Raw genomic sequence first — 14045 nt, 5'->3', positions numbered from 1 at the left:
GGCAGAGGACTGTTTGTAGAACTAATTTGGGAAGGGGTACAATAATTTAAAAATAAAATGTTATACTGTAAATAAAATGTAATAATACATATATAATGCTTATATATAATACATATATATATAATGCTTATAATACAAAATTTAATAAACTAAAACAAATAAATGGATAATCAAACAACGACAACAATTGCTTATGGATATTAAAGCGACAAATAAAATAATAATATTCATTAAAGAAACAGTAACTACATTATATGAAAAAAACAATGTGTCGTGGGACACTCAAATGGAACGATGTTCCCTTCGATATATATTATGTACCAAATAACAGACACAATGATATAAATTAACAACATTTGAAAATAATGAAATCGCAATGACAAGATTGTTTTAAACAATTATGACGAAATTAAAAAAAAAAAAATTAAGTAAGCATAAAAGAACATCGTTCCAACAATAGAAGCAAATGTAAAATTAATAACACTCTAGGAAAATGTCTCTACAGTTATGTATAGTCTAAACTGCTAAAGTTTTTCATTAAAATCTGTTTTGATTAATAACAACAACCTTACCTTTACAGTATTACCAGCTACTTATTTGATAATTAAATAAAAAGTAGTACTTTTATTGAACTTTTCTGTAAAAACAAAAAACTATTAAAAAAATATAAGTTATATGTTTACACCTTTAAAGACGTATCACTTTGTATGTTACCCAACAGATATTAATTTTAAGTGCTTAGTGATAAGTTGATGATGTAACTTTTCCAATAAATAAAAAAAAAAAAAAACATAAATAAATAATTCACGAGTGAGATACAAACTGAGTTTTAACAGGAGAACAGTCATAATTGCAACAGTTACCCTATATTATTAAAACGCACGTGAAACAACGCACTTCGTACAACAAAACACCTTTACAAAGACAAGAAAGTTCCGGACATTTTATTATCAACAAAGAGAATACAGGAGTTATATATCCTGTATAGGAACAATCTATTTTGCAATGGGAACAGGGATTATATTATTATAACCTAAAAATTCTACCAGACAATAATGACATGCAATTGCTTGTTTCAATTTTCGTAATGATCTATTTTAAGCATAGGGCTCTTAGCAGCCAATAACGTAAATATAAGATTCCAGCTCATTAGGGTAATAAGGAAAATATCATCCATTTGAATTAATTATTAAATATTGATATCTTTATTAAATCGTGCCAGAGAACTACGTACATATGTCACTCAGAATACTCAATATGACAATCTTATTATATAATATTAATATTCTAATAATATATCAGTATCGTAACTCGCAATAAATTAAAACTTAGCATTAATTATTAATTAATAGACAAATTGTATATATTTATACTCCGCGCGGTATCAACAGCGTTCATGTTCAGCCCCGTGGGCCGCAGCGTGATATTTAACAGACAATAAATTTCTAACTTCTGTAATAATTAAATAATGAAATGCAAAAAAAAAAAGTTAACATCCAACTCGAAGGTGGCGATAAATACGGCATAAAAAAACACTCTTTACCTCTATGACATTAGAATAATAAGAATATTATGACGACGTTATTATAAAAAAAAGTGTAAAAGTAACTTAGTTAATATAATGACTAATTTTGCAAACAGGAAATAATTGTTGTTTTTTAATTAAATACGATATGACTACATTGATGCGTTGAGAGTCCTTGACTTATAAGCAATCGCTAAATAATTGTTCATTTGTGATAGCTACAGCTAACTACATTATCACGAGAGCGTGATGAAATAAACTCAAGTGAAATGTAATCAGTGTTGTCGATTCGATCGACCGAAACAGTTATAAATAATTGTGCAAATATTTTTAATTGCGTTCGGTTATAAGTGAAAATGGCGGGAAAGTTTGACGTTTATATATTTTTAAATTTTTTTTTAATAGTTATTGGACATGAACTTAAACAAGTTTGCATATTAAGTAGGCATAATATTCGTACACCGTTGACAGCTAACTTGGAACATTTATCGCCGAATATATGGCCAGCTTGGAGTCAAGAGCCGGGTATGTTGACAGCGAAAGGTGCAAGATTAGAAGAATACATGGGTGATTATATCGTGAAGTGGCTTCAAAAGGAAAAGTTGTTAAGTGAAAGTTGTCCGGATAAGGATTCCATTCTCATTTATGCAAATACGAGACAAAGGACACGTCAATCTGCAAAAGCATTTGTACGAGGTGCGTTTAGTTCTTGCAATGTTAATGTTCACAGCATTAACTCTGAAGAAATGGATCCATTATTTAATCCAATCTTAAGAAATACATCAGATGTTTTAAAGAACGTTATAATTGCGGAAATGCAGCAAAAATTAAACGAACTTCAACTTAAAGGATCATATGAAGACTTAGAAGGAATTATTGATTTAAAAAATTCTCAAGCTTGTAAAATGAACAATATTTGTAGCTTTGTTGATACTAAAGATGTTATTTATTATGAAATTGGACATGAGCCTAACATCATAGGTCCATTAGCCTATGGTAATTCTATTTTAGATTCATTTTTAATGAGCTACTATGAAGGAATGCCATTAGAACAAGTAGCTTGGGGCAAAATCGACAGCTCTGACAAATGGAAATCTCTCGCAGAAATAACAAAAGCAAACCAAAACGTTCGCTTTAATAGTACGATTTTAGCCAAAGAAGTAGCAAATCCATTAATAGATTACATGAAAGCTTTATTTGAAAATCGAAACGCGCCAAAATTCACTCTATTACACGGACATGATTCGAATTTGAATTCAGTAATAGCGGCCATTGGTTTTAAGCATTATGTGTTGCCAGATCAATATGAAACTACCCCATTAGGCGGAAAATTGGTATTTCAAAAATGGCACAACAAAGAATTGGATTTATATTTGTTAAAAGTAAATTATGTTTATCAAACTGTTGAACAATTGCGGAGAGGTACAAAACTATCGAATGAAAACCCGCCTCGTTGGGTAGAACTCGAAATTGCAGGATGTCCAAAAGACAAACAAGGATATTGTCTCTGGGACGATTTTATGAAAATATTAAAGGATATTTAATGTAATAGTAGTATGTTATAAATGTATTTATGTATTATGTAAATGTATTTATACTACTATTTAATATATGTAATTAAAATATATGTATAATGTAATATATAAAAAAGTGTATAACATATCTCTTGTTCTGGTTTAAAAATTTACCAAATTGTTTATATCTCTTCTCAGCCTCAATGTATTTTTAAATGGTTATGAATCCTATGATATGTATATACCTTTATATACGTATCTTTAATTTTGTTACAAATTCAATTGTCACTGTTTCCATCGATATTATTGTGGTTTTACATCATATTGTAAGTATATTATGACGCTATAATAAACTACTTATTTCCAATATATAAATCCGTATTGTGTCTCTTGCCTCACGATAGCAAAAATTTTGGTTTTAAAGAATAAACATAACTTTGGTGTTTGGTATACTAAAGTAGAATTCGTCATACAAAATCGTCTTTAAAAATAATCAAAACATACGTATCGAAAAGTATCGATTTCAATTCATAGTTTAATAGTAGTATCAATGTTATAAAAATATTATATCAATTTTTTTATGAGATCGTCTTAAATTAGCACAAAATATAATTTGTAGTTTTGTTACTTTTTCTTTCTATCGATTTTAAAAAGTAGTGATTTATCATTAGCAAACAAAGCACCATAAATACTATTAACATCATCTATATAATTATCATAAAACAATTACATTCCACTGCTGAACATAGACCTCTCTCAAAATGCGCCAAAGGTCACGGTTTTCTGCTTTTCACAGCCAGTCGGGTTCCGCGACCGGCTGTGAAAAGCTATGCTTCACGTCATTGGTACATCTGGCTGGACATTCTACGCTGCGTTAGCCGATCTCCGTTCTCCACTCTAGGACTCGTCTGCTCCAACGGCCATCGGTTTCTCGACAAACGTGACCAGCTCACTAGCACTTCAAATCAAATCAAATCTATTTTATTCAAGTAAACTTCACAGCGAAGTGTTTTTGAATCGTCGATATTAAAAAACTACCACCGTTTCGGAAAGCAGCTTCCAGCGAAAAGAAACGGCAAGAAACTCGCATAGTTGCTCTTTTCAAATAGACAGATTTACAACGCTGTTTTTTTTTTACAAAAATTAGTGTCCTGTGATGGAACCCGAACCTAAATCCAGGCGTTTTTATCTAAAAAGTGCTCTTTTATTGAATAATAAGACTTATTTATTAATTTAGTCTTAATAAACTTTTTAAATTTCGTAAATGGTTCCATTTCCCGGTATCTTATTATATATGCGTATACCATTGTCCAAAAACGTTCTCTGTACCGTATGCAAACGGAAAGTAGGGGTTACAAGTTTATTTTTATTTCTTGTATTAATAGTATGTATATCAGCTTTTATGGAATACTTTTGTATATTCTTCTGTATAAACATTATATTATCATAAATATATTGTGAAGCAGCCGTTAATACACCTATTTCTTTAATTTTTTCGCGTAATGATGTCCTAGAGCTAATATTATAAATAGTTCAGATAGCTCTTTTCAGTTCAGTTTGCTATTTTACTAATCACGCAAGCTATGTTGAAACTCCAGTTCTTCGCTAGATAACTACATTTCTGATCATACCCTTAAAAGATACTTCGAGCACAGCTCGCTCCATCGCATTTTGTGCGACATTTAATTTGCGTTATAGGCGACGTAAGAACAATTTATGTATATGCAAAAGTGATATTCATGGAACGCCTATATTTAGCATAAAATCAGAAAACCTTATTAAATTGTAAATCAAAATAAGTATTTCCATGTATAGGTCTATTGATTCACTCGCCTCTCAATATTTTTCAATAAAATTAACCTTAACAAATAATCTAAGTATAAACTAAGTAAAAAGTATATTTTATTTTAGTCATATCACGATACTAAGACATCCTGTAAACTCAAATACCTTTATTCAATATAGAAGCATAACACTTACTTATTGACTGTCATAAATAAATAAATTATACACTACCACCTGTTCGGAAAAGAAAATACCTGAGAAGAACTGGCGAAAGAAACTCAGCAGATTTTTTTTTGTCAAATTTATTATTTACATATAATCAATATGAAAACCAATAGCAAAACAAGTTATATTTGTGTGAGTGATACATCCTATTCCAACCACGAGAGGACGAAATCCAAATAAACAACATTTGAGATCGAACTGATACGATATCATTGGTCAAGAAGTTTTGAACATCGACGAAACAGTTATTGGAACTTAGAATTAAAGTGGGTTCAAGTAGTTAAGTGAAATAGTGTTGTATTATAAATATTTATTAATTGAGAACTGTTATAAGAATGTTATCATAAGAATATAACAGAGCTTAGAAAATAGCGACGACTAGAATACGATTGGAATAGACATTTTTTCGATTGGATTGGTTTTAAACGTCAAGGTATTTTTCAGAGCTGGCAGCACTGACTAGTTTTTGTTTTTGTTTTGTAGTGACTTTATAATGTGTATGATATTTAATCTGTTTTCTGTTCTGTCATGTCAAGTTACAAGTGTAAATTCGGAAAACACAATGTTATTGCAAAATACTATTGTTTTTTTATATATATATATATGTTCATGTTATAATAATTTATAAGGGTTATTAAATTCAATGTAAATGTATATGATAAGGTGCAAATAAGATTAAATATTACTATGTAAAACATTGTATTTTTAGGTTACAATTATATGACCTTTTCATCATCGTATTTACACATTTATCTTACACAATTTTATACGTAGGTAGTATGCATCTTTCCTAGTTAAGTTTTCAAACATCATGCGTGACAAACGCGAAACTATTAATACGCTATGTCTTATATTAATATGTGTGTTAATCCAAGTGATTGTTTTCGTGTTTATATTTTTTTCAAATGTGCCATCAATGAGATTAGAGCAAGTAGTTATATTAAGCAGGCACAATGTGAGAACTCCTTTGTCTAAAAACCTTGGCAGAATGACCCCACAGCCATGGCCACACTTTAAGGAAAAACCTGGATATCTTACTGAAAAAGGTTTTGTTTTAGAAGGCTATATGGGTACATTTTTTTTCAGTTGGTTACATAATGAAGGTTTACTATCTAAAAATTGTCCAACAGATGAAGAATTCTATGTATATGCAAATTCAATGCAAAGAACACTGCTCTCTGCACAGGCATTTGTTAATAATGCCTTCCCAGATTGTAATATTATAGTGCACCATACTGATCTAAATAAAACAGATCTCATTTTTAATCCAGTAATACATAATTCGTCAGCCATTTTTAAAGATATTGCTCTTAAAGAAATGAAATATGTTTTAGACAATTTAAATTTAGAGCAATCCTATAAATCCATGGAAAATATTCTCAATTACAAATATTCAGATCTTTGTAAACTAGAAAATGAATGTGACATGAATAAGGATAAAAATCAATTAGAAATATTGGTAGGCAAAAAGCCTAAACTATCGGGACCTTTAAAATTGTGTAATGAAGCTATTGATGATTTTTTGATGTCATATTATAATGGATTTCCAATGGAAGAAGTTGCTTGGGGCAAATTAAATGAAAAAAATAAATGGCATTCAGTTTTGGACCTTACTGCTGGTTATCATAATGTTACTTTTAACACGACCCAAGTCTCAAAAGATATAGCAAAACCACTTTTAAAATATATGACTGACATATTCAATAATAAAATCTCTAATGTTGTTTTATTAATGGGGCATGATGCAAATATTAATGTAATTTTAAATGCAATGTCTTTTAAACCATATAATTTACCGGATAGTTTTGTTTCAGCACCAATTGGTGGGAAGATTGTTTTCCAGAAGTGGTTTGACATGACATTAAATAAATATTTGCTAAAAATTAATTATGTTTATCAAACAAATAAACAGCTGAGACATGGACATGTATTATCACTAAAAAGCCCACCAAACTTTGCTTTGTTAGAATTAAAGTATTGCAAAACAGATAACAACGGTTTTTGTCTTTGGGATGATTTTCTTCGATTTTTAAATAAAATTTATGACAATAATTATAAAGCCTTGTTTTAGATTTCAAAAAATAATCATAAAAACTTATTCATATGAGTCTAAATACTACTGGTTTAGTCAAATAGACTAAATGAGTGTGTTAATATAAGTAACTATATAATAAAAAAATATGAAGTTAAAAAAAAGTTAGTGTGCTATTTGCATTAGAGGAATGCGTTATTAAATTGTAAACTGGAAAGTGTAATAATGGTCAGATGGCTACCATGACTCGTCTCGATATTTGTGATTGAAGAAGTTGAATGAATTTTAATAAAACTAAGAGTGTACCCACAAAAGACGGCTCAGATGGCAAAGGAGATTTCTAAAGGGACATACAAATCACGAAACCTTAAATCAAAATAATATGACTTTTTCTATGAAATTTTATCTCCTATATAATCAGTGGCAATTTTTTAAAAGATGCGGTACTATAAACAAAATATAATTAAAAGTCTACGTAATTTTTTATACAGAACCTGCTGCAATTTTATTTAATGTATCAGTCGTCGTGGCTCGACGATGATGTTTTGAGGTGTTTATTAAGTCTATCTTTATATATATATAGTATATATAAAATTACATATAATAATAATACTTTATTTATATAAAATGACAACCTGGCTACATGTATAGAGTTCAATAACTTCTTTGTTTTTTTAATGTATACATTACTTTTTTGATAAGCTATCAAATGCCATGTCTTCTAGTCAATAAAGGTCAACAGTAGTACATACTACATACAGATATGAGATAATTTATATATAATATAAAACAGACCATTCCCGTTGTCGTACACTTAGATTTTTTAAACTACACAACGGATTTTAATGCAGTTTTTCCAATAAAAAGAGCCTGATTCAACCTGAAAATTTATATGTATAATATGGATGTTATATAGTTATTATAATACAGTTAGTAGTAAGTACAGATAATATTTTGATAATATTATCTGTACCTACTCACGATATTTCGATAAACTATGTATCTTAAAAAACTTTTATCCCTGGGCTGTTCCAGGAAGTACTTTCCGTAGTAATTAAGAATATTGCGTATAATCTGTATTTTAATTTTAAATAATAGTTTTTTTTTTTAAATAATAAGGAATATATTTTGTAATTTAAGTATAGATTTGATTTTAAATTCATTAGAAATAATTATTATGGGGATTGTAAATATATTACATAATATGTATTTTAAAAATGATCGATATTAAGATAGTATTTAAGCTATGTTTATGTAAAAAAATGACAACCATTTTAAGATATATTTAGTGAATATGAATTAATTGTATCAGAAGCCCATGTTTTATTTCTGGCTTTGAGTAGTATAGATCATAAATTACCTATTAAAAGTTGAAAAGATAACTGAAAACAGCTATAAACCGCCAATTTTTTTAAATTTATTATTATACTGATTACTGGAAATTCAATTTTTGAAGCATACAGATAAAATAAACATGGCGTTACCATTTTATAATAAACTTGCATGATAAACGATTGATTTATAATGTAGATAACTCTTTTATACTAGGCAATAATTTAATAAAACTCCTCCGAAATATTTACACTTTTTACTTCGTAAATACGCGGGCATTGATATACAATTATGCAGTGTGAAACAGTATTATTCAAGAAATGACATTTGGTACAGATCATCATTCGTTAACAGTACAGAGCCTCGACAATAAAATAAGAATTTAGAAATTTAATAATATAATTAGATAAATATATACCAATATATATTTTAATATGCAACTAAATTTATATTTACGTACTTAACAATCACGACTATTTTTATTGCTAAAATTACATTTTAAGGGCATGTTCTGTTTAGTCTTATAAACATATCATCATAACATGTTATATTTAGCGTATTTCAACCGAAGAAGGAATAAGATAAACAAGCTTTAGTTTTACATTTTCCATGCGATTTGATAATAGCTCTGCTATATTATGCACAACAAACAGTTCTTGATTATAACATATTTATTTATTCACTTATATCCACTTTTACTTCTAATATTTTAGATGACATCGCCGAAGTTCAAAACGACATTTTTTTTTAAATCAATATCGAAAACCACAGATTATTTCAGATCTCAACAAATGGCGTCACGTCAATCTATCTTTAAATCTTCTGCCGTTAAAATAGACCATAGGTACCCTACATGCTGTGAATCTACTGATTCTCACATACATTATACAACAACATTAATATTATACACACAGAGGATTTTTCACGATTTTTTTTTAAATAGTAAAACAAAGGTCGAAATAAATCTATTGAGGTTATATATTTTTATTGATACTGACTATTCCTGTTTCCAATACAATTCTAATATAATTATCTAACAATAAGTTACAAATTTGTAATAAAATTGTATCCAACGCTATTAATCCAATTGTATAAATCAAACTTACGCAGTACTAGTCTGTGTACCGTAGCCATTATCGCTCGTAACAAGCCTTAGTTATTCTATACACTATCAACGGGCAATCGGGCACTTGTGTTTGTAATTATTCATAGTCTTGCTTATTCAACCTTTGTATTACATCAATAAAAAAAATTAAACGTATAATTACTAAGTTTGTTTACCATTGAAGGTTAATCAATAATCAGTAATAAATATAAATTACAAACTAATTTTATTTGATATTGCACACAATAAAGACCGATTATTTGTATCATTCACCACTCAAATGGTGACGGGGAACTCCCTGCCAACAAAATATTTCCCTTTCGTTCCATTCCATGCAGCTAACACACTGACCATAAACAAATGGTATATATAAATGTATGTGTATGATGATTTTAGAAATAGTTTTATGTCGTAGCTTTGTCCAATTGAGCTAGCTGATGAGCCAGCCTCTCCTCTCTCGCTCGCCTTGCTTGCCCCAGTGCTCTTTTTTCAGCAAATTTAGCTATGAATGTCTCGACTGGAATGTTACCTGTAAAAAAAAATATGTCAACATCTTCATAAAATTGGCAAAAACAAAGGTTCAGTACCGTTTTCTTTCACTGTCTTTCAACCGAGTTTCTTGATTTTTTTTGTTTTACAGCAATTACAGAGCTTAGTGTTCTCAATAAAAAAAAATAGTAATGAGTAATCAAATTTCCAATAAATATTATGGTCGAATTACGATCAACAGGCAAACACTAGTACCATTAAATAATTAGAATGCAAAACGGATCTCGACACGAATGAAAACTTTAATGTGTTAATAATATTAACCTTATTTAATCGAGCGATACGTTTTGTGACGACAGAATCTGAGACGTGGTCCTTCGCCGCCGACCTCTTTTCCAAGCTCAAGGTCACGTGCTTTGGAAAGAGCAATGCTCGGTATTCCACTACGCGACATAATTCGTAATTTTGTAATGTATTTGTATTCATAACTCACATTAATCAAAGGTTACGTCTATTAACTATTCTAACCACAAGAGTATAGAAGCCAAATAAACAACATTTGACATCGAATTGATGACATATTGGTCGAGAGCTAATAAATATCTATGGATTTTAGAAAAAAATCCGTTGTAAACGTCGACGAGCTCTTATCGAAAGTTTGGAAGTAAAAGTAGTTATAGCCTATTCCGATGGAAGTAGGAAAAAGGAAAAACAAACCTTAGATATACGTATTTCGTGCGATTTGCTAATAACTCAGCTATGTTGTACACTACTAAGAGTTTATGATTAATATATATTTATTTACAACACAACACTATTGCTCTTAACCACTTATTACCATTTTAATTTTTCTTCAAAAATTCCGATAAGTTTCGTCGACGTTCAAAATGCCACTTTTCGCAAATCCATAGTGAATATCATAGATTAATCAAGCTCTCGACCAATGATATCGCGTCAATTTGCTGTCAAATTTTGTTTACTTGGCTTTTTTCCTGTTATGGTTGGAATAGAGTCAGAGTGGATTAGTGTTATATTATAAATAAAGATATATTAATTAAGAACTGTTAGCAGTGTACAATATAGCTGAGCTTTTAGGAAATCGCATGAAATACGTAAATCTAAGTTTTGTTATCTTTAATCATTCTTGGACTGTAATAGACTATATATATTCCAATCAAAGGAGAAAATATAAATAAACCTTAGATTTATATACCTTGAGATTTACTCATAGATGCTCTTTTATATAATACATACATATGCACTACAGACAGTTTCTGATTAATATATCTTAATTTATAACTCACATCCTCATTCCTCATTCTATTTCACTAATTCGCCAACATTCAAACTGCCTTCTTTTCGCGAATCTCTAAGAAAGTCTACAGTTTTGCAACAAAATTATAAAATTGTATACAAAAAAGTTAGTATTTTTTTTTATATATGTATTAAACTTGCACCGAAATCCAGTAGTAGTTAAAGTTGTTCTTTAAGATAGACATGAGTATAGCATACTCGTAAACAATCAAATGATCTGAATATATTTTATAATTTGTATGTTAATGAAAGCGTAGCATGTATTTTGCCCTAAAATACATGCTATGCTATTTGGTGGCAGTAAATTGAAATTATAAATACCTAATAAAAACTGTTCGGCTATCACTTCCGCATCTTCGTCTGCTTTACAGGCTCCATCCTTTAAGCAGTCTCTAATCCTGTGCGGATCGTACATTTCAGATAACTTTTGATGTTTCCGATTCAATTCTTCAAAACTCATCTTCATTTGCACAATCGTCGATATACGGTCGAGGACGTCTGTTTTCAGATCATCTAAAACTTGTTGTTTCATTATATTCTCTTGTGCTATGAGTTCAATGCTTGTCATAAGTTCCTCCGTCTCCAAATCGAGTTCCAATAATTGTGGATTTGTTTCTAGTAATTTATCCTGAAATTAAAAAACAGGATCAGAAGTGTAGTTCAATTTGTATGGTTTTCATTTTCTATAGGTAGGCAGACTGGCAAGTGGGCTACCTGATGGTATGTAGTCAACACCACTTATATATATCACTGTAGAATTGTAAATATGATATGAACGGTATTTACAATTTGCTGGTGACATACATCATCACCTTATTCCAAACTTGGAAACGAAGATGCTATGTCCCTTGAGCCTGTAGTTACACTGCCTTACTCATCTTTCATCCGGGAACACAATAATTCTAAGTATTGTTGCTTGATAGTAAAAAATATGTGGCAAGTTTGTCGTACCTACCCAGACATGTTTACATAGAGATTACCAAGCAGCAAAAAGGTTTCTTTTATAACAATATGGATATTTATATGCAGTGCAAAACTTCCTCAATTTTAAGGTGTATTTATATTAAAATACAATATAAATACTCTTTACTGTACACCGCATTATAAATGAACAGTTATTCCAACTGAAACTAGAGATCATGTACAAAAAGAGTATTTTTGTAAAAAGCAATCACTTCCAGACAACCTCTGGGTATAGACTCGATGTAGCAATAGTAGTCCAGAAATGTACTCACAGTGTACATAAAATATATTTAAATATGGAAGTAAAAATATGCAAAATATTTGTTATGAATTCTAGGAGTTAAGGTTGTAACTTTATATATGTATTGTATATATATAATCTTTTGTTTTTTTTATGGCATTGGTTGGCGGACGAGCTTATGGGCCACCTGATGGTAAGTGGTCACCACCGCCCATAGACAAAGGCGCTGTAAGAAATATTAACCATTCCTTACATCACCTATGCGCCACCAACCTTGGGAACTAAGATGTTATGTCCCTTGTGCCTGTGATTACACTGGCTCACTCACCCTTCTAACCAGAACACAACAATACAGTGTACTGTTATTTGGCGGTAGAATATCTGATGAGTGTGTGGTACCAACCCAGACGGGCTTCCACAAAGCCCTACCACCAAGTGATCATTGTTCCATCAATTAGTGATAATATATTGAGTGCTTATTGATTATGTATTCACAAGATGGAGATAGGTTCACAATTATGCTCACAACACAGATTACTTCATTAGCTGCCAATTGGTTCTCTATTTGATAAGTTTATGAACATCATTTTTTTTGTAGGTACACAATGAATAGTCATTTTTATTTACCTGTAAATCTGGATTCTCCATAATCTCTTGCAATTCCTCAACTGTCAATTCACTTAATTCCGGAAACATCAATGATTGTGAGCTGTAACTTGATTGGGGACTTGTGTCCGTTGATTTATCTTCGTGGCTTATAATTGGTACTGATCTTTGGAATTCACGGATAATAGCTTGAACTACACGACCTAAGTCTGAATGTGGGGTGTAGTTCATCAAGCCTGGAGCTCCCATTACTTGGTTTGAGTTTTCTAGGAGCCATGGATGTGGTATGACAGGATTTATAAATATATTTGGTCTTTCATTAGGAAATTCAGGGTTTAGAACTACATTTAGACTAAAACTGCGTCCGCTAGCTTCGAATTCCACTCTATACTCAGAGTTTTCGTTTATTTCGGTTACATTATCGTTGAAAATTTTTAACGTATCAATTTGTCGTTTCCTTATATCTTGCTCAGTTAAATATGTTCGTGGTAACATATTAAATTACTTAAATATAATTGTATCTGATTAAATTGTCTTATAGTCAATTATAACTCTTTTTTTTTTTTTGTTTCGCTTCAATAGGTTTGCATAGTTATTCCATAGTCACGAATAATGTATCAAATTTATGAATATTACAATGACATTTTATACAAACGACACCTATTGAAAGTTTAAGAAACTTCAGTTCAATTTAAATGCATTTCAAAAGATATAAAATTCCAAACAGCTTAAATCAATAATGAAATAATCGAGTTCAAAATCAGCTATAATACTTCAATAATTTGTCAATTGACATTTTCCTGACAACGTCATAACAGAGTTGCCAACCCTTCATACTCCTTTTTAAAATTTGAACTTACTTTAAGAAAATAAATTCTGTATCTCCTAGGATATATTATTTCGCTCGATAAATC

At 30.1% G+C, this 14045-nt stretch overlaps 3 protein-coding genes across 3 annotated transcripts; 2 read left to right on the top strand and 1 right to left on the bottom strand.

Moving 5' to 3' along the window:
- Window positions 1–1745: 1745 nt before the first annotated feature.
- LOC113391649 (glucose-1-phosphatase-like) lies at window positions 1746–3086 on the top strand. The gene has a single exon (XM_026627682.2). It carries the CDS (start codon window positions 1882–1884, stop codon window positions 3067–3069), a length of 1188 nt encoding a protein of 395 aa, XP_026483467.2. The 5' UTR covers window positions 1746–1881; the 3' UTR covers window positions 3070–3086.
- Window positions 3087–5687: 2601 nt separating this feature from the next.
- On the top strand, window positions 5688–7147 carry LOC113391659 (glucose-1-phosphatase-like). The gene has a single exon (XM_026627693.2). The coding sequence runs from the start codon at window positions 5861–5863 to the stop codon at window positions 7118–7120; it is 1260 nt and encodes a 419-aa protein (XP_026483478.2). The 5' UTR covers window positions 5688–5860; the 3' UTR covers window positions 7121–7147.
- Window positions 7148–9394: 2247 nt separating this feature from the next.
- On the bottom strand, window positions 9395–13798 carry LOC113391650 (vacuolar protein sorting-associated protein 37A-like). The gene is made up of 3 exons (XM_026627683.2): window positions 13153–13798; window positions 11643–11949; window positions 9395–10047 (listed from the first exon to the last, which is right to left on the bottom strand). Exons 1-3 carry the CDS (start codon window positions 13624–13626, stop codon window positions 9923–9925), a joined length of 906 nt encoding a protein of 301 aa, XP_026483468.2. The 5' UTR covers window positions 13627–13798; the 3' UTR covers window positions 9395–9922.
- Between the last annotated feature and the right edge of the window lie 247 nt (window positions 13799–14045).

The sequence above is a fragment of the Vanessa tameamea genome, chromosome 30 (genome assembly GCF_037043105.1).
Source record: "Vanessa tameamea isolate UH-Manoa-2023 chromosome 30, ilVanTame1 primary haplotype, whole genome shotgun sequence".
Lineage (NCBI taxonomy): Eukaryota > Metazoa > Arthropoda > Insecta > Lepidoptera > Nymphalidae > Vanessa > Vanessa tameamea.
The sequence above is the reverse complement of the archived record's forward strand: the minus strand, read 5'-3'. Positions and strand labels throughout refer to the sequence as shown.

Bases quoted from the DNA above. Each gene is read 5' to 3' on its own strand.
- LOC113391659 (XM_026627693.2), top strand. From the start codon at position 5,861: ATGCGTGACAAACGCGAAACTATTAATACGCTATGTCTTATATTAATA.
- LOC113391649 (XM_026627682.2), top strand. From the start codon at position 1,882: ATGGCGGGAAAGTTTGACGTTTATATATTTTTAAATTTTTTTTTAATA.
- LOC113391650 (XM_026627683.2), bottom strand. From the start codon at position 13,626: ATGTTACCACGAACATATTTAACTGAGCAAGATATAAGGAAACGACAA. The intron at 11,950-13,152 runs GTAAATAAAAAT...TTTTAATTTCAG, and splicing joins TGGAGAATCCAGATTTACAG to GATAAATTACTAGAAACAAA. The intron at 10,048-11,642 runs GTATTTATAATT...TTTTTTTTACAG, and splicing joins AGCCGAACAGTTTTTATTAG to GTAACATTCCAGTCGAGACA.